Consider the following 21,180-nt stretch of genomic DNA (forward strand, 5'->3'; position numbering starts at 1 on the left):
ACTGTGCATGTGATAAAACTCATTAAAATGGACGCTCAAATATAAGCTTTCCAGTAGATATGTTATCAGGGCTGGGAATATTTGGGTGTCTCTCGATTCGATTTGGATTCTTGGGGTCTGGAATCAATTCAGAAGCTTTTGTTAATTTAAAACTATATTGGATTCATGATTTTTTTTTTTGCCAAAATCATCATCATCCATTTTAATGTTTTAACTTTGCAGAGACGTCTAGGCTTCTTGCATTAACATAAACCTCATCTTTTTTTTTTTTTTAGTTCTTACAAACTGCTTTACAAAAAACATCTTCAGCTAAGATAACAGCAGAACGTGCAGGAGCAACAATGTTCTCGTGTTTTAAAGATCACTTCATGTGTCTCTAGTCTGAAAAGTCCATCCTCTCCGTCTTCTGCCTGCTCCACTTTTCAGAAAATGTGTGCTCAAACAGGCCGTTTGGAGATGTTCCCTTCATGACATCACAAAGGGCAGTAGCCCCTCCCCCAGGTGGGTGACACTCCCACAGCTAGGTGTTTGTTCTGCCCTCTGAGTCTGCCTTCTGACTGTAAACAATAGGACATGGAGCCAGAAAGCAGCGAGTACACCCGAGCCCTTCCAGAGAGGGGGCGTGGTCAGACACAGCTCATTTACATATTTAAAGCTACAGACACAGAAACAGCCTGTTCTGATCAGGGCAGGAAATGAACGGGCAACTTTTCAGACCAAGACTTTCAAGACTTCCCCGGGATACCAGCGAGCCCAGCAGAGGTCTGACTCATGCTGGGTTGCAGTGAACAAAACAAGAAACTGCTGCTGCATTTCTAAAAGAGAGTTTATCCTTTAACAAATATGTTTAATATGTTTTGCACAAACGTGTTTTGTGCAAAACAAAAAATAGTAAACTAAGGTTTTAAAACAATACATGTTTCTTTATAAACTATTCCACCAAAAAGCGTATTTAACAAACAAATATTCCTTTAAGGCAGCTATGAAAAATCATCTAGGATAAATGTGGCGCCCCCTGTGGACAAAGTAATGTAGTGTGAAGTCCCCTTTAGAGCACTAGTAATCCGGAGTGATGATCCTAAAGAAGTCTGTACCTGTGTCAGGGTGATCCCATCCAGTTTTTCTTTAAATAACCAGGATCACAGTGATCCGGATTCTTTTTTACCTGGTTAAACCTTTTGAAAAAACCGGGCCCGGATGTTAGATTATTGTGAAGCCAGGAGATGGCGACACGTCACCCCATGACGAGTAATGAGAAACATCTGTGCACTGTGTGTTTCGCAACAATCACTCCTCTAAAAGGTCTTGATTAGTCCTGTAGTTAATCTGCTCTGTTTCTGCACCATGTCGTCCACAGACCTGGGCCGTGCGCTCTGCATCATCACCGGGGCCTCCAGAGGCTTCGGCCGGGCTGTGGCGCTGCAGATGTCCCGCTTGGTGAAGCCGGGCTCTGCGCTCGTGCTGGTGGCTCGCTCCGGTGACGACCTCCGGGCTCTGCAGGTGGAGCTGTCCGGGTCAGAGGCAGGCAGAGCCGGACTGAAGGCTGTGTGTGTGGTGGCGGATCTTGGAGAGAAAGAGGGACCGGAGAGCGTCGTGAAGGCAGCTGCAGAGGCTTTTTCTGAGGACATGGAGCACATTATACTGATCAACAACGCAGGTAAGAAGAACACCTGTAGAGCTGCCAACTTTGCAACAGTCAGTGAAGTGAAAAACGCTGCAGAAAAATCCTCAGTCATCGATTTGTAACTGGAAAAACAAGCCAGGTGAACTATTAAATAAGTGCTGGGGCGTTAATATTATATTTTATTATATTTAACACAGGATTTCACGATGCTTGGTTTCTCTCTCTGCCATGCTGAAGGTGTATTTCGCTTCTTTAGATGTTTTTTCTGCCCTGGCTCTTTTCGCCTTCTACTTTTTCTGCCTAAGATCAGGACGTCTTTGATTGATTGATTGATTGATTGATTATTCTTTATTATCCCCGGGGAGCAATTCGTTTTACAGCAGCCATTGGCAGACATATTCAAAGAGAAGAAAAGAAAAGAAACAACCCAATTAACCCAGAGATGTCATCCTGGAAAGTGACAAATTGCAAATATTTAACGGCTAATGGTCCAAATGATTTTATATACCGGTTTGACTTTGCTTTCCTAGAGAAGGGAAACCTTCTCCCTGATGGTAGAGGCCGAAACTCTGCGTGGAGAGGGTGAAGAGGGTCTGCCAAAATGGCCTTTGCCCTCTGGACACACCTAACCTGGTAGATCTGGCTCAGATCATTAAGATCAGTCTTAATGATCTCACTGATGACCTTTTGGCACTGTTTAACCATTCTTCCCAGCCTATTTCTGTTAATCAATCTAAGATTATCAAACCAGCATATCAATGAAAATGTGAGAATAGACTCGACAAATGATGAATAAAACATTTATATAAGTGAACTTTCAACATTAAAACATTAAAAGGAACAGTTACTCATACACTTTAGATGTGTATGAGTAACTGTTCCTTTTTAAAGGGATTTCACTTTTCATTAGACTGGACAGCTGAAGAGAGACAGAGGACGTTGGGAGGAGGCCACGATCGGATTTGAACCGCTGTGATGAGGACCGTAGCCGCTGTAGGCTAACCAGCACCCCAGTGTAGTTCTAGATGTCGGGTAGCCTGGGCCTGGTCAGGCGGGTCTTTAACCTTCTTGCAAAGAGCAACAACTGCTCACCTGCCAATCAACACGGCCCCGCCCCTAATTATGCAAATATAATCACAACTCTTAGGCTTCGTGTAATCAAAAGAAATAAGTTAAACAAAATCAGCCACCATGTAGTTTTTGATGACAAAGAGATTAGTCATACAGATCCAAACTGTGTTTTTGTACCAGGCTGTGTTTATATGGAAACTGATGAGAGAGCCTCAAGTGGACACTCCAGGAACTGCAGTTTTCTCACTTCATGGGTTTTGTTTTAGCGTTGGTTGTCTCTTGGTTGAAGCAGAACGTTGACCTTCAGGATTGACATTGTTTGTGATTAAATGTCCTGAGGATGTTTACTTTCACAAACAAAGGATCATAGTTTACTCTTAAGAATATAAAAAACTAAAACTCTTAACTCCTCTCGTCTCTCCTTTCAGGCTCTCTTGGTGACATCACCCGCTACATCAGAGACTTCACCAACATGGCCGAAGTCAACTCGTACCTGTCTTTCAACGTCAGCTCCTTCCTCTGCCTCACAGGCGGCGTCCTGCAGCGTTTCCCTCAGCGCCCGGGTCTGAAGAGGACCGTGGTGAACATATCCTCGGGGACCGCCCTGCAGCCGTTCTCCTCCTGGGTGCTGTACTGCAGCGGGAAGGCCGCCCGACACATGATGTACAGGGTGCTGGCTGAGGAGGAGCCGGACCTCAGGGTGCTCAACTACTCTCCAGGTGAGGAAGGGAATCAAACCTTTTAGATTATTGTGACGGAGGAGGCGTGGCCAAACAGCAGTTTGTTTTGGTTTTATACTGGAGCTCAAGGGCGACATCTGCTGGATCAATAAGATTCAAACGTTCTTCCTTTAATTTATTAGATTTCATCATTTAATGACTCAAGAAGATGATTGGTCACGACTTGTTCCGAAACTTTTCTTCAAAGTGGGGTTGTATGAGCTGTGTCAATGGTGCGTTAATTAATCCCCACCGGAGAGGTTGGTAAGCTCCGCCCCCTGAGTCAGGGAACGGCAGCAGTGACGGGAACTCTTGCTACATGTAGTTTTGACAATTTTAAGAAAAAGCAAGTAAAAAACCCCATCAGGTTAATGTATGCTGTATTAAAAAAAAAAAAATCACAGCTCTTTACTCTTCATTGACTAAGTGCCGACTTGTTGAAGCCGTACTACAGCACGCCACATCGCCTACAGGCCGCCCCCCCTCACAGGTAGACCAAGGTGAATCACTGAAATGTCAGCTTAGGGCTTCCGTAGTCGAGTCCTTCCAGTATCCTCTTCTTCCTCTAACCCCTGAGTCTCGTCTCGGTGTGCGTGTGTGTTCCAGGTCCGATGCCTACAACCATGCTGGAAGACGGTCGGACCAGAAGTGCCAACCCCGGCATGAAAAAGCTGATCTCTGATTTGTACTCTGACGGGAAGCTGGTCACCTGCGAGGACTCCTGCGCTGAAATGATGAAGCTGCTGCTGGAGGAGAAATACAAGTCGGGAGATCATATCGGCTTCTTTGACCCTTAGAGAGAAACATGGAGTCTGATTTAATGTGCCTTGATTTTTAATTCAAACTCTGTTCAGGACATTTTTACTTTATTCATTGTCCTCAGAGGATTGCTTTGCTCTTTACTCACCACGACCATCCCGCCACGTCAAGTAAATCTTTACTTGTATATCACTTTTAAAACACTTGGTGCTTCACATGTGCAACAGTCAAACAAGTCATCCAGTGAAAGTAATGGAACCTGAATAGATCAGCAAATAAAAATAATGAAAACAAGGGGCACAGGTAAGGCTCGTTAGGTCACATGAAGGCGTGCAGGCTTCTTGAACATGTTGATGGATTCTGCAGATGTGAATGTGAGTGTTGATTCCAGAGAGTGGGAGCCAAAGCAGAAAAGGAATGGTTTTGTAATCAGAGTGCAGGACGGAAAGAAGGCCAAGACGAGGGGTGGGATAGGGTACGAGGAGGTCAGGAATGCAAGGTTGTGCAAGAGGTGTGCGAGGTGTGTCAGCAACAGGATTTTGTAAAGTGGATTCTGAATTTTACTGGAAGCCAGAGGAGGGAGAGAGGGATGAATGAGACTTCTTGGGTTGTAATTACTGGCTGCATAAAAAGATGGCCAACATGACAGCTTCCCTAAAGAGAAGCCAAAACTCTCTCACATTTTTACAATCTTTGAGTGCCTGACTGGAATCAGACATAAATCGAACTAAAGGACTAATAAAAGAGTCAAACTGGTTGTGTTGTCTGTTCATTTTGTCAAATCTTTCCTCGTGTTTCATCTTGTCTTTAGTGTTTCCTGTTTTATTTTGAAGTTCTTGTCCCCAGTGTCTCTTTGTCTCAGCGGTTGTCTTCTGCCTTTTTGGTGTGGTTTTCATTTCCCAGCTGATTTTATTCCCCACAATAAAAAGGAAAAAAAAAAACCAACCCGAGCAGACTCTTCTGGAGCGATGTTGTGCAACAAATAAATAAATTGTGAAGTCGATCATGTCGTAACTTGTCTAAATGTTCCCAACGTTAAAACTTGTTGATTCCACAGTTAAGGATGCGATCTTGGTTATTTTAAAGATGGAAAGTTGTTTAGACACGATCTTCTGTGCTGCAAAAGAGAACGAGAAGGAGAGCATGGTCTTCATTTCAAATATATGATGGCAATGTTTCTCCCACATTGTGTGCAGTTCAGACCGTGTGCACGAGACTGCATGAGATCATTTGTTTAAGATCTGGTATCGTGACAACAGAAGACGATTGAAGAAATGGGAAATACATATTAAGCCTATTTCAAAAATGAATTGCAAATGTAAAAAAAACTATTAGATTTAATGGTAGTATCAGATGTAACTCAAACAAAACAAAATGTTTTTAATCTCCTGTGGCAAAAAATTAATTAAAATTTCTCCAAAGAAAATCTATATTTTCTATTGGCCAATTGAAAAGTGTAATTTTCATAACATCTTATTACGTGAGGGTCTTAAGTTTAATGACGTATACTTCTTATATGAATGTGATGCCGTTTCTGATCAATATTTGCAGCTTTTTAAAACACTGCGGGTCATGAGTGTGTTTAAACCGGCAGATGGCGTCCAGACTCAGCTGCCCTGCAGCTTTAAATCCGTGAAGAAGAGAGAGAGAGAGAGAGAGAGAGAGAGAGAGAGAGAGAGAGAGAGAGAGAGAGAGGCCCTCTGTGCTCCGAGCTTATCTCCACATCGACTACTGTAAAGGTCTACGTTGAACCTTTCCTGCTCTGTTTCTGCACCATGTCGTCCACAGACCTGGGCCGTGCGCTCTGCATCATCACCGGGGCCTCCAGAGGCTTCGGCCGGGCTGTGGCGCTGCAGATGTCCCGCTTGGTGAAGCCGGGCTCTGCGCTCGTGCTGGTGGCTCGCTCCGGTGACGACCTCCGGGCTCTGCAGGTGGAGCTGTCCGCGTCAGAGGCAGGCAGAGCCGGACTGAAGGCTGTGTGTGTGGTGGCGGATCTGGGACAGAAGGAGGGACTGGAGAGCGTCGTGAAGGCAGCTGCAGAGGCTTTTTCTGAGGACATGGAGCACATTATACTGATCAACAACGCAGGTAAGAAGAACACCTGTAGAGCTGTCAACTGAACCTGCACGGTAGAGAACCAGTTTAAAGCTGGAAAACATCATCTGCTGCCATGTGACTCAGAAGGGGAGACCGGGATTTGGTTGCAACACTTACTGCATTTCTGCAGGGGGAGACTGTAGACACTCCAGATAATCGCTTATTAATGTGCTATAAATGTTTAATCGCGAGGCTCCGCCCAGTCTGCATCACCTTACCTGACTTCATTGCCACACCCCTGACATTAAAAAAAGTGTATCGCAACACAACACAACATAATGCAACACAACACAACATAATGCAACACAACACAACATAATGCAACACAACACAACATAGTGCAACACAACACAACACAATGCAACACAACACAACATAATGCAACACAACACAACATAATGCAACACAACATAGTGCAACACAACATAGTGCAACACAACACAACATAATGCAACACAACATAATGCAACACAACATAGTGCAACACAACACAACATAATGCAACACAACATAATGCAACACAACATAATGCAACACAACACAACATAGTGCAACACAACACAACATAATGCAACACAACACAACACAATGCAACACAACACAACATAATGCAACACAACACAACATAATGCAACACAACACAACATAGTGCAACACAACACAACATAATGCAACACAACACAACATAATGCAACACAACACAACATAGTGCAACACAACACAACATAATGCAACACAACACAACACAATGCAACACAACACAACACAATGCAACACAACACAACATAGTGCAACACAACATAGTGCAACACAACATAGTGCAACACAACACAACATAATGCAACACAACATAATGCAATGCGACGTACATTGCATTATGTTGCGTTGCATTGTGTTGTGTTGTGTTGCGTTGCATTATGTTGTACTGTAGCCCTGAGTGTTTTTTATCTAACTCCCGTCTGAAGGATTTGAAGTCATGTGAAATCTTTCTGTCGATCAGCCCGGTCACGAGGCCGACACATGTTGTTGACGAATCTGAAGAAATGTGTTTTAATTGATTAACTCTGATTTTAATCTGTCTTAATCTCTCTGCTCACATGTGACATGTTTTCTTTAGGGTATTGAAAGTGTTTTATCTCTCCATTTCCAGTTCAGAATTAGATTGTTTGCGGTGCCACAGTTATGAGCAGTGTTTCACAGATTGAAGGGTGATGAACTTCCTGTCGGACACAGAGTCACCTGCTCGTCTCACCTTATTCAAGTCGATTCAGCGTGCTCAAACTCAATGTTTAACACGCATGTGCAGGTCGAATGACCTTTAGTGACCCATTTTAAACATGTTCTGACCTGTGGAGTGAACTCTGTGACTGAACCTGTATTATATTACTCATTAACAAGACGCTCTTCCAGAATCGGTTCCAGAAGTTGAGATTTATATCTTATCATTTGTTTAATGTTTCACAACATGAGGCACGATTGGGAGGAGCATTTTGTGACTCTCCTCATCCTCCTGTTTCTCTCTCTACTTTCAGGCTCTCTTGGGGACATTTCCCGCTTCGCCAAAGACTTCACCAACATGGCCGAAGTCAACTCGTACCTGTCTTTCAACGTCAGCTCCTTCCTCTGCCTCACAGGCGGCGTCCTGCAGCGTTTCCCTCATCGCCCGGGTCTGAAGAGGACCGTGGTGAACATATCCTCGCTGTGCGCCCTGCAGCCATTCCCCTCCTGGGTGCTGTACTGCAGCGGGAAGGCCGCCCGACACATGATGTACAGGGTGCTGGCTCAGGAGGAGCCGGACCTCAGGGTGCTCAACTACTCTCCAGGTGAGGAAGGGAATGGAGCTTCGTGCAGAAGCCTGAACGTGGAGGAATTAGAGAGATTCTTGAATACAATATTTCAGTAAACAGAAATAAGAAGATGAATAAAAAGGATCAGTTCAAATTATTTGCATTATTTTTCAAACCCTTGGATCTGTCGCGTGTCTCTGCTGTTGATGCAGGTCCTCTGGACACGGCCATGCAGCAGGAGGCTCGATCCAGCTCGGGCGACTCCAATCTCAGGAAGGCTTTCTCCGACATGTTCTCCGAGGGGAAGCTGCTCACCTGTGAGGAGTCCTGCGGCAAAATGATGAAGGTGCTGCTGGAGGACGAATACACGTCAGGAGATCATATCGACGTCTACGACATTTAAGACGGTTGATTCAGACGATACATGTTTGTGTGCCTTCGTTTATTCCGTTAAGTTCAGTGTTAGAAGTCGTAATCAGCGTCATTATTTTAAATACGTTTGGGTCAGTTAATCTTTGTCTGATCATTTCAAACTGTGGTGAAGTCTAAAGGTTGTAACCGTAGCGTGCCTTACTTTAATTCAGGTCCAAATCTCGACATCTGAGTGCACAGTATTTAAATTCTACATATCGTGTTAGACAGGAAGTGACTGCCCTCTACAGGTTGAAACCCGGCCACTGCACCCGGCCACTGCAATTAGCTAATCTGGAGGCAGGCGACGTATGCGTTACCAACTTTCGTTACCAAACCAGATAAACACTAAGTCACCTGACTCAACAAACTATGGAGGAGTCGAGGAGAGGGAGAGAATTGTGTGGATTTTTTATCAATGATTCGAAGTCGCTCGCTGTGAAATATGGCGCCCGTGAAAAGTGTAAAGATGAAGCTATTTGTTTAAAGGTCCCATATTCTTCTTTTTCTGGTTTTAGATGCTCTTTAGTGTTCTCCAGGTGTCTTCTGCACGTTTAGGCACATCTACATGCAAAAATTAAAAGTCTGCAGAAACGTGTCTTCTCCTACCTCCTCCTGTTAGCATTAGCATTAGCTGCATGTAACGCTCGGTCACTAGCCAAAAATGGCAGAATATGGGACCTTTAAAGATCTTAAAGCCACATCATTCAGATCCTCCAGGAGGCATCGTCTACGATTCAGAGACGTCCCTCGTCCTCTCCTTCCTCTCTCTATCTTCTCCTCATCGTCTGTTTGAGCGCTCGCTGTCTGTATGCTAACGATTCAAACTGATCCGGCTGTGGACCGCCGTGGTCGTGGCCTACAGGAGACTCCGGTACTGCAGGAGATAAGTTCTCGACTTTGAACCTCATTTGTGTCATAAAAGTGTCACTGCTGCTTCTCGCGTAGCCTAGCTTAACATGCTAATCAGTTTGCACAGAAACTGTAAGATGTTAGTGAGTGGGCGTGGCTTAGCTAACACAACCCCGCCCAGGCTTCAGGTTAGAAGCACTTAAGCCAAAACACTAGGTTTAGTTACCGTTTAAGAAATCTGTTGATTTCCTGTTAGTCGGTCTTCAGTATTTAATTCCTCTTTAACAATGACCTCGGGCATTTTGTGATACAAAAAACAAATTTGAGATTTTTCCGTTACTGATTTTTCCAAATCTCAAATATTGTTTACACATTCCTAAACATATGACACCATATATTTTTCCACTGTTAATGCTTTATAAAATGAATACCTCAGATCTGTTTGTAACTCTAAACGTGATTCAACTGAATTTATTGATGTTCTTTATTTCATTACACTTTCTGTTGACGTCGTTCACTCGTTAACAACATAAACATACTGTACATTTTGTTGTAACTTTTTACATTTCTAAAATATCTCCTCTTGTTTGTTTATGAATCATTTTGTTTTTGCTATTCGGGATTAATTAATAATAAAATTAATCAAACTATAAAAACTGTTGTGTGTGCTTCTTTTTAATCACTTTGTTTAAACGTGTTTAAACGTGAAGTCCGACCTGAAGATGGTCATAGATAAAAAATGAAAAAGAGTCGACTGAATGTTTCCGTCATTGCACCTCGATCACTTCACTGTTCAGTCTTTGTCTTCCTCCTCAGAGCTCTGGATACGTTTGGATTCATGGTGTCATTTTTGCACCATCGTCACTTTACTCTTCCACTCTTTTAACGATTTTGTATTTTTACTTTTATTTAAATTCACACTTTATATTTGTGTATTACATTTTTAGCTTAAGTGCTCTGTCCTTCATTTGCTGCTCTGTGAGCCTTTGAATGTCCTCTTTTGTTTGTCACCACATGACACCTCATTACTTTCTTGGCCACGTGGCTTAGAATTGTCCAAACAGAGACCTTAAATGTGCAGAGTGCAGAGTCTATGTGAGGTTGAAAATTAGATTATTGTGGAAGAAACTACCCAAGAAAATAACATAATCAAACAGAAGCCGTCTTCACAGACGTTCTACTGCAGATGTCTTGGAGGAGACGACCTGGAGAGGAGGCGGAGGCGTCTCAGATGGAAAGAAAATAATGTGAAAAGAACGACTGAGAAAGAGAGTCCGAGGATATGATGAGAATTTCTGGCTTTACATCAATGCTTTGTAAAGTTTGACACATGCAAAACATCAACAAAAAAGATAAGAACAAACTGGTGAAGAGAAAACATCATGAAACATTACATGCACAGAGGTCACAACAAGGCGCGTTCAGTCTATGGTCGTGTGCCGGCACATCCCCAAAATGTCAGGACGTTTTGTGCAAGTGTGAAAGCGCCGAGAGTGAATTAAAACAAATGTGTAGAGGGAGTGATCAGAAATAGGCCCACCATATTCAGTCAATCAATGGATAAAATATCAGAATTGATCAAAGTCCCATTTTTACGAACGTAGCATCATTACAACCTGCAAAAGGCAGCAAACAGGCAGCGAACCAGGGGCGTGTCCAGAGGTGTCCCCAGGGCCCCAGTTGGGCCACCCTAGCCCAAAAGGTTTGGCCACGCCCCTGAAGGGAACATTTAGCATCTCACGAGTGAAGAGGTGGAGAACAAAGTTAAGCTAAAGAAAGATTATCAGATTCAAAAAGGTGTAAAACACAAAATTCTCGGTGTCCTCTTTTCATTGGTACTTGCCTGATTGATGATATGTCATTTTATAAAACGTGCTCTGCTGCCCCCCGGTGGCAGAAAAGACACAGATTTAAAGGGCCGTGTGGCTGAGTGTCCACCTTTACTGTACAGTTCAACAAAATACAGCACAGAGAGTCTTCATGTGTCTGACTGACGGTCACAGCTGCCCCAGACCAAAATACCCCCAAGGAACCAACCCAAAGAAGGGGACGACACCCACCAAGACCCGCTCAGACTCCCTCTACCTCACCCCCTCTCCTCTCCCTCTCTGGGGAGGGGGTTCAATCTCAGAGGGTGCAGATTTATTTTTAGCTCCTTCAGGGGTCGGGCGAGTGCTCCTGAATGTTTGTGAGGATTTCTCCCTGCAGCTCGTCGAGTCTCTCGTCCCTCCCTCAGACACACCGTCCTTCCTCTCTGTCTCTGTGTTTTGTTCTGTCGGGACAATGACCGTGGGGAACATGGAGAACGCCCAGCTGTTCGATGCCGGGAAGAAAGGTCGAGGCCTGAGGGCCACCAAGGAGCTCAGTGTTGGGGATGTGGTCTTCGCCGAGCCCAGTTTCTCTGCCGTGGTCTTCGACAGGTACAAAAATGATGTCTTTTGTTTTTCTTTAGATTTTGAGAACATGTCGGAGGACGATCTTCTCACCTCTGACCCTCTGCAGGTGTGTTGTGGACAGCAGGTTTTCTCTCCGCCATGACCTCATTTACGGAAGGTCCAAATTCTCGTGACGCCAGCAGTGAGAGCTTTCAGGGTGTCATGTGAACTTATGCATGGCGTCCTCTTGGATTCAGTTTCAAATGATCCTGAAACCTTTTAAAAGATTTCTTAAAACATGATCAAACATGAGTCAGAAAGATCCCGGTGAATTTAAACTCAGTGTGAAGCAGAAGGTGTAAGACGCTCTGAGATATCCGTCATACCTCCTCATTTTCCATTTGTTTATATGTCACATGCTCGACAAGAAAAAGAGGTTTGATCAAAGTCCAAAAAAAAAGTTTGTGTTGCTTTGTTGGAGATATTTGTTGCATGGAAACTAAAGGCTGCTGTCAGTGTTTAGTTTGGACTGTGAGGACAGAAAGCAGACCTGCAGAGTCCTGACAGTTCGTGATGAAGCTGCGGATCAGCAATCACATTATTTCTGCTGAAACCTTTCAAGAAGACGCAGCTTCAGATGAAGTTTACATTTCTTCTGTATTTTAAACCTGGGGGGGGGGGGGGGGGGGGGATGGTTTATACATGTTTGTGGGTCTAAGTTACTTAATGGTACAAAACATTTTGGAACCGCTCCAGGAGATTACTCCATCTTAAAGCCAGGACTCAGGCTGTGATGGCTGAAACGTTAGCCTTTGTATGAAACTTTCTCCTCTTTAAGTTTTTGGCTCAGACTGTGTTTCTAATTTTCTGACATCATCCCAGAGACAGATCTCTATGTTCCAGAGGAAGATGCTTTTTACCATCCTGGAACAGATGCAAACACGCCAGACTCCACTGACAAAAGCTCTAACTTTATCTTGCAGATCCTGAAGCCTGCATCTGTTTGTTTTGTTTACTGTTTTGTTTACTGTTTTCTGATGCATGTGTGGCACAATAATCCCCAGAAAACTGACCAATAAGAGCTGTGAAAAAACAGAAACTCTAAGAACTTAGATTGGGGTGCAAAAATTTAGATTTTTGTCAATGCAGTCTGGTTGGTTCAAAAGGAGCAAGTTAAGAGGCCATTTTCAGTTTAAAAAAAAAGGCTTAATCTCGTAATGTTTTAAAGAAAGAAGAAGAGATTTCTTGATTTTAATGCTAAGTTGTGTTTCAACGCAATTTTTGTCCAATACAAAATAAAACACACACACAGACACACACACGAGGTACACCAGCAACTCCTGTGTTCTGTGTTGTAAAATCAGTGTTTTCTTCAGTGGCGTTTGGTGGCTTTGGAGAGATTAACATAAGTCTGTCCGAGGTCTGCTCTCTGTCCCTTTGGACTCTGCAGAATAAACTTTAAATAAACACAGACACACTGTCGGGGCTGAAAGGTGTCTCTGTTGTTGGGTCCAAACTCATGAATAATGTCACAATCAATTATGGTAGGGGTAGCTTGTGTGGCACAACCATGACCATGACCAAACATGACCATGACCAATCATGACCACGACCAATCATGGAAACACCCAACCATGGACACGCCCAAACATGACCACGACCAACCATGACCACGCCCAACCATGACCATGACCAACCATGGACACGCCCAACCATGACCATGACCAACCATGGACACGCCCAATCATGGACACGCCCAAACATGACCACGACCAAACATGACCATGACCAACCATGGACACGCCCAACCATGACCATGACCAACCATGGACACGCCCAACCATGACCACGACCAACCATGACCACGACCAATTATGGACATGCACAACCATGACCACGACCAATTAGGGACATGCACAACCACGACCACGACCAATTATGGACATGCACAACCATGACCACGACCAAACATGACCACGACCAACCATGACCATGACCAACCATGACCACGACCAACCATGACCACGACCAAACATGACCACGACCAACCATGACCACGACCAAACATGACCACGACCAACCATGACCACGACCAACCATGACCACGACCAAACATGACCATGACCACGACCAACCATGACCATGACAACCATGGACACACCCAACCATGACCACGACCAAACATGACCACGACCAACCATGACCACGACCAACCATGACCACGACCAACCATGACCACGACCAACCATGGACACGCCCAAACATGACCACGACCAACCATGACCACGACCAACCATGACCACGACCAAACATGACCACGACCAACCATGACCATGACAACCATGGACACACCCAACCATGACCACGACCAAACATGACCACGACTAACCATGACCACGACCAACCATGACCACGACCAACCATGACCACGACCAAACATGACCACGACCAACCATGACCATGACAACCATGGACACACCCAACCATGACCACGACCAAACATGACCACGACCAACCATGACCACGACCAAACATGACCACGACCAACCATGACCATGACAACCATGGACACACCCAACCATGACCACGACCAAACATGACCACGACTAACCATGACCACGACCAACCATGACCACGACCAACCATGGACACGCCCAAACATGACAGTAAATTATTACTCTTTTTTTTTCTATTTTTATGTGAGCGACCGGGGTTCAACTGTTCACTGGCAGCTTCTGGTAGCTACCGGATGTGCCGTGGTAATCAACCAGTTTGATTTGAAAATTTTGCTCAGAGAAAAATCCTTAGCATGGATTATTCACCCCTCCTACCTTAGATCATAAACGTTTGATTAAAAAAGTCACTATACAACTTTGAGACATTACAAGTGCTGTGTACGAATTCCCCAGAACTTCTTTTGTAATGCTCTTGTTTGTTTTCAGTTTGTTCACTCAGGTGTGTCACAGCTGTTTCCGGCGTCAGGCCAACCTGCACCGTTGCGGTCAGTGTAAGTTTGCCCACTACTGCGACCGCACCTGCCAGACGGCATGCTGGGACGAACACAAGCAGGAGTGTGGAGCCATCAGGAAGACCGGCAAGGCGCCCAGCGAGAGCGTTCGGTGAGACATTTCCGTTATGCAGGAAGCCGAGAAACAGTAAACAGTAACCATGGTTACCAATCTGTTCCTTTATAGGGAATCTTTTAGTCCAAGAAAGAACAATGAATTTGTTCCTGTCTGAAGAGAGAGATTTTGTTTATACAGGTTCAGGGGTTAATCTCAGGGGCTAATTCTCACATTTCTCCCTTACTCAGGATGGAAAACTAGCATCATTGCTTTTAACTTGTCCAGTATCCGTATGTTTTCATAACGGTACTTTGTGTTCAGTGCTAACTACAGGACAACAAACTATCAATCAATCTCATTGACTGACATGAAGTTGGATCAGCATGCTGCTTTTAAAGTACATAAAAGTATTTAAAGCCCTGAAGAAAGTGGAGCTCAGAGGCACCGCATGTCAACAGGCAAGGCATTCAACTGCTTGGGGCCCCAGACCAGTAGGGGGCCCCCAAATGGCTGACAAACTTTAAACCACAGAATTGCCTCCATATATGCAAATTTAGCAATGACACACAGTAGGTGTTTATTTCTGCTGTAGAGTTTGAGATTGTTATCATAGGGCTCTATGGAGACTGACTCACGTTCAGAGGCAGCCTCTAGTGGACATTAAAGGAACTGTAGTTTTGGTTGCAGAGGAACAGTTCAGTTTTTTTTTTTAGTTTATCATTCAGAGATTAAAAACAAGTTTGGTAACACCTGACACAAACTCTGTCGGTGATTTCTCTCTCTCGCTTTCTGTCTCCTATCCAGCCTGGCAGCTCGGGTGATGTGGCGTATTCACAAGAACACGGGCGTCGCATCGGACAGTCAGCTGGTTTCTGTGGACCAGCTGGAGGACCACGTGTCCGACCTGTCTGAAGAGGACCAGAAGCAGATGAAGACTAACGTGCAGAACTTCCAGGACTACTGGTCCTACGGCCGGAAGAAACACTCTCTGGACGAAATCTCTCACATCTTTGGCATCGTAAGAATCACCGAGGCGTGAAGGACCGCAGGTTTTAATTTGACGAGCACGCACACACCTTCTGCTCCCTTCTGTGTGTCTGCAGATTAAGTGTAACGGATTCACTCTGAGTGATCAGAGAGGCCTGCAGGCTGTTGGAGTCGGTCTTTTCCCAAATCTTTGTCTGGTCAACCACGACTGTTGGCCAAACTGCACCGTCATCCTCAACAATGGCAAGTAGGTATCCAAACTACGCAAAGACGCAGGAACCACCCGTGTGCTTGTAATGGAGGAACACAACCTGGCTGCAATAGTACAACACCAGGTTTACTTACCAGGATTTGTGCGCCTTGTCGATGCTTCACGTCGTAGTAAAGAAAGACTAATGTGACGTCTGAGATGTTTTTCTCTGTTTTTCAGCCAGTCAGCGTTGAGTCCTGCTCTTCACTCTCAGCGGAGGTACGTAAATATTCAATCCTCTACATCCCGTTCACGAGAAGGTGACTGAACCCCCCCCCCTCTCTCTTCACTTTAGGATTGAGCTGCGAGCCGTGGAGAAAATCCCCGAGGGCCAGGAGCTGACGGTCAGCTACGTGGACTTCCTGAACCTTTCGGCCGACCGTCAGAAGAAACTGAAGGAGCATTTCTTCTTTGAGTGCAGCTGTGATCACTGCAGCAATCACACGAAGGACGACCTGATGATGGCGCCCGCAGAGAGCAAAGTCAGGGAGGAGGGCAGCTTGTTTTTTTGTTTTTTTTATAAATATACACTCTTACTTATATTTGATCGTCATAATGATCCTGCCGATCCCTGTTTGCTTTCAGCCGTCTGCTGACAAGGTGAAGGAGGTGACGGCCTTCAGTAAAGACAGTCTTGAAAAGATCGAGATGGCCCGCGTGAACATGGAGTACCACGAGGTTTGAAACACTCATGTCAGAGCTTCTCTCTCATCGTCCCAACGAGTCCTTTCACCGCGTTTCGTCTTTTTGTGCCTCAGGTGGTGAAGCTGTGCCGTGAGTGTCTGGAGAAGCAAAAGGACGTCCTGGCCGACACTCACCTGTATACGCTGCGTGTGCTCAGCATGGCCAGCGAGGTTCTGTCCTACCAGCAGCAGTTCTCCGAGGCTGCAGCCTTCGCCCGCAGGATGGTGGACGGATACATGTGAGTGAAGGCAGCAACAGGTCACTCTCAGCAGCAGGAATCAAACAAAATAAAAAAAAGTCAAATTCATATTTAGCTTCTGTTAAATTTATTGATTAAATAAAATTTAACAAAAAATTTAATTAAAATTAAAAAAAATATTATTTTTGCTCAAATGAATTGCTTCAGCCTGCAGCCGTGAGACGGGCAGTAATGGCTGCACTGTAACACTGTTTCAATATTGAAATGGTTGGTTCCAGTTCATGCACTGTTTCTGTGTAAACACGCACATACATGTAAAGGAAGTCGAGGCAGTGCAGAGGTAGACGAATCTTTTAACAGCTGATTTCTTCCTCTTCAACAGAAAGCTCTCTCTCTGTGGGGATCCTTTCTGTAACGCTGTCACACACACACACTCAACCTGTCAGGGTCAAAATCCTTTATGGGATATTCTTTGATCAGCTGCATTTTCCCCAAAGAGAAAGTTGCTGCCATTATAGCCTGTTTCACTGCTGCAGGCTGAAGAGATCTATCGGTTCATTTTACCCATCAGCCATTTGGACCCCAATATATTTACAAAGATGGCCAGGATAGCAAAAAAAAGTGTGAAATAAATAAAGAAATACCAGAATTATTTTGTTGTCTGATTCTTCACTGGATCCTTTTTGTCCTCTTGAAAAGGAAGTTGCTCCACCCCAACAACGCCCTGCTCGGGATGGCCATCATGAAGTCGGGGGTCACGCACTGGCACGCGGGTCAGATCGAGGAGGGTCACAGCCTGCTCTGTCAGGCCTTCGGGATCCTCATGGTGACGCACGGGCCGAACCACGCCATCACCAGAGACCTGGAGGTACACCACAGTCACCATATGAGCCGAGACAATTCTGAATAATCCAGAATGTTTACAACCTGATATTTCCGTTTTGTTCTGCGTTCAGTCGATGCGGCAGCAGACGGAGGTGGAGCTGAAGATGTTCAGGCAGAATAAGGACGGGTACCACAGCATGAGGGAAGCGGCTCTGAAGAGTCCGGCAGTCGACGAGAAGGTCAAAGGAGTGTGATCATCAAAGCGCTCTGAGGATCTCGTGCATATCTCAGTGTGATAATGAAGCACTCTGCATGTGTCTGTTGAGGCACAGCAGGGTGCATGTCCAGGAAATCTGCAATAAAACAGGAGATGCAACAGACTGTATGTTGTGATCACTTCCATGATAACCCAGGTTTAGACGTAAACTCTGCACGCTGTGATGAGGCGTCTCAACTTGGTTCTCTCGTGTCCTTCAAGTTTCAAAAGTACAAAACAAACACGAGGCGTTTTCAAACATACACACCCGAAATCCTGCTCCTGAAATCCTCCTGATCTGGTTCACAAATGCACCTCACAGCAGAAAGACTCTCCTCGTCTCCTGAAGTCAGACATGACCTGAAATGAACGAAGCACAAGTGGTTCTCAAAGGGGAGTCTCGGACCATAGCTTTGGAGGTCTGCGAAATAATTTACTTGCACCAATAAAATCAGCTATTGTGCCCAATAATGCTGCCCAAATTAATTTTGTGCCAATAGATCGGCTCTGATATGATCTTGACATGTTTGTCACTTCATAGTCCCAATGAGTAAAACAAATAAAAACTCAAAAAACGAAAATAAGAAACATCTCGGAGCCAAAATTTGCTCAACATTTAAAAAATTAATAATTAGAAAAGAATAAAAAGCCTAATTCTATCGAGGCAAAATCTTCCATAGTACATGAAAACGTTTTCATATGTGCTTATCGACGTCATGATAATGAAGGAGGTCCGTGGAAACATTTCTCATCTGAAAGGATCCATGTTCTAAAGAGAGTCAGTGTGTTTGTAAGAGTGCCCCCTGTTGGCCTTTAGAAGAATTGCAGATTAAACACACCTCTGCACTGGCTTCACCTTTCAGCTCTGTATGTACACTTCTTGATCAAAGTCCATGTTTTTGACATGGTCCACTAACAGCTGTGCTCCTCTAAATCCAGCATTGCACTCGTTTAAACTCGCTTACGTCACAGTCGATGTGCTTTAAAGCTGGACCTTCAACTTAAACCTTTATTTTGTCTGCACACAGAAACCTGTAGAAGAAGACAAAGTCCAGGCTGAAGGTACGTGTGTAAAGGTTACAAAGTTACCTGATGTTTTTAACTTCTGACGCAAAGAAAAACAGAAATGCAGAGAAATCAATCTGGAGATTTAATAGAAGACAGAGACATCGCCATCGTCATCATTTTAAAAAGAGGCTGCGACGTGTCGGACAAATCTATTTTAAAAAGGAGGACAGGAAAGAGTTTTGTTGCTGACACGGAGACGAGAGAGAGAAAGAGGATCGAAACAGGAAAGGTCAAAGGTCATACAAACGGTATCAAAAAGCTGGAAAAGATTCTCATCGCCTCACGGAGAAGCTTCTGCACAGAAGTCAAACTCCCATGATGGCGTGTGCGCTCACAGCTGTCGTGCGTGTTTTATTGCTTTTAGCTGGAAAAATTAAAGACGTTGAATAAAGTATTTTTGCAGTGCTACAACTTCAATGTTTTTAACAGCCCACAGACAGAAACACAGAAATCCCTCATTGAATAAAAAATATTCTAAATGATATCAAGAATTGAGTAAACACAACAAAGGGAAAAGTATTTTCCAAAGCCACTGCATGTCAGATATATTAAGAGTTTTTTTTGAAATTGTAGGAGTCTGTTTGAAATCACATCCAAAAGAGATGAGATGAGATTTCAGATTTCGTACAAATTTCAGCTCATCAAGATACAGGTGTTGGTTTTCCTGCAGGGCATTGCTGCCTGACACACCTCCTCCAGTGCCTTTTGAACAGGTGTGCCATGACACCTCACTGAACACCTCTGCGGGTCTAAACGGGTCATCAGCTGGGGACCACCACTCATCAATGTTTCGCTCCTTTAACCCCAGTACATCTCGTGGTGGTGGAGCGATGGCAGGGATCTCTCCCTGCCACCCCCTGCTGATGCCCTAGGTGTTTACCCCCCAACCCTTCTGCTTCCTTTTTAGCCACAGCCAGAAGCTGCCTTTCTCCGCCTCCTCTGCCAGCTCTTTCATAGCTTTCCGATGCCTCGGTCCTGTGCATCCCATGTCGTGGAGTAGGCGAGCAGTTGAGGAACCCACGAAGCCCCTACACCCCACTTCCACAGGGCAGATAACAGCTTTCCAGCCCGCCTCCCTGCACTCTGCCGCCAGATCAGCATACTTGGTTGGCTTCCGCTCATAAGCAGCCTCCATACCTCCCTCCCATGGTACGGTGAGTTCCACCAGGAGGACTGTCTTGCTAGCCTCTGACCACAAGACAAGGTCTGGCCGCAGGGATGTTTCCACAATCTCCCTGGGGAACTGGAGCTGCTTTCCCAAGTCGACCCTCATGGTCCACTCGCTTCCCGGTGAGAGGAGCCTTGCTGTATTTCTCTGGCGGGAGGGTCTGACACTCTCTCCAGCCATTGCAAGGGGACAAGGCAAGGTGTCATCTGTTGCTCTGATCAGGAAGGTGAGCCTAGCTTGGGGGATCTTCCATAGATCGGACCAAGACATTATTCTCACCGCCTGCGACAAAGATGGTGTTGTCATTTCTGACTCCTTTCCTGATCGACAGGCTGCGTGACTTGGGGGGTTTGATGTTCATCCTCGCCCAGCCCACAAGCTCGTCGATCCTCTCCAGCAGTCTTGTTGTGCATGCTGCTGTCTGGAGTATGGTGGTGATATCATCCATGTAGCCTCTCACTGCTGGTAGCCTTTGTAATGACGGCAGTTTCACTCCTCCGACCATCTTCCTAGCCCCTTATGAGGATGATCTCAAAGGCTGCAATGAACAGGATGGGTGAGATTGAGCATCCCATGGCAATGCCTACTTCCAGCTTTTGCCAGCCTGTTGTGAAGTCCTGATGGGTGCAGCACATCTGGAGGTCTCCAAAGTACTTGACCACCAGGGTTCTTATTCCGACTGGGACATGGAAGAAGTCCAAGGCGTACTCAATGAATTGGTGGGGGACTGACCCTTATGCGTTGGCAAGGTCGAGCCACACAACATGCAGGTCGCCTCTCTCTCTTTTCGCCCTTTGGATCTGCTCCCATATGACTGCAGAGTGTTCCACACACCCTGGGAAGCCTGGCACACCTACCTTCTGGCAGCTGGTGTCGATGTACCCGTTTCCTGTGAGGTCAACCTCTTGGCCAGGATGGAGAAGAAAATCTTCCCTTCGACATTCAGGAGGGCGATACTCCTAAACTGGCCGATCGTGCTGGAG

The 21,180-nt window shown here is 45.1% G+C and overlaps 3 protein-coding genes across 3 annotated transcripts; all 3 read left to right on the forward strand.

The window, feature by feature from the left end:
- Positions 1–1,280: 1,280 nt before the first annotated feature.
- Positions 1,281–4,467, forward strand: LOC306837358 (sepiapterin reductase-like). Its single transcript, XM_079365008.1, has 3 exons — positions 1,281–1,657; positions 3,124–3,414; positions 4,021–4,467. The coding sequence occupies exons 1-3, from the start codon at positions 1,345–1,347 to the stop codon at positions 4,209–4,211; spliced, it is 795 nt and encodes a 264-aa protein (XP_079221134.1). The 5' UTR covers positions 1,281–1,344; the 3' UTR covers positions 4,212–4,467.
- Positions 4,468–5,841: 1,374 nt separating this feature from the next.
- Positions 5,842–9,976, forward strand: spra (sepiapterin reductase a). The gene is made up of 3 exons (XM_079364394.1): positions 5,842–6,261; positions 7,803–8,093; positions 8,270–9,976. Exons 1-3 carry the CDS (start codon positions 5,949–5,951, stop codon positions 8,458–8,460), a joined length of 795 nt encoding a protein of 264 aa, XP_079220520.1. The 5' UTR covers positions 5,842–5,948; the 3' UTR covers positions 8,461–9,976.
- Positions 9,977–11,472: 1,496 nt separating this feature from the next.
- smyd1a (SET and MYND domain containing 1a) lies at positions 11,473–18,085 on the forward strand. The gene is made up of 10 exons (XM_079365013.1): positions 11,473–11,740; positions 14,638–14,814; positions 15,565–15,778; positions 15,864–15,994; positions 16,178–16,216; positions 16,293–16,479; positions 16,583–16,675; positions 16,756–16,919; positions 17,580–17,748; positions 17,837–18,085. Exons 1-10 carry the CDS (start codon positions 11,604–11,606, stop codon positions 17,957–17,959), a joined length of 1,434 nt encoding a protein of 477 aa, XP_079221139.1. The 5' UTR covers positions 11,473–11,603; the 3' UTR covers positions 17,960–18,085.
- The last annotated feature ends 3,095 nt before the right edge of the window (positions 18,086–21,180 follow it).

The sequence above is a fragment of the Symphodus melops genome, assembly GCF_947650265.1.
Source record: "Symphodus melops genome assembly, chromosome: 16".
Classification (NCBI taxonomy): domain Eukaryota; kingdom Metazoa; phylum Chordata; class Actinopteri; order Labriformes; family Labridae; genus Symphodus; species Symphodus melops.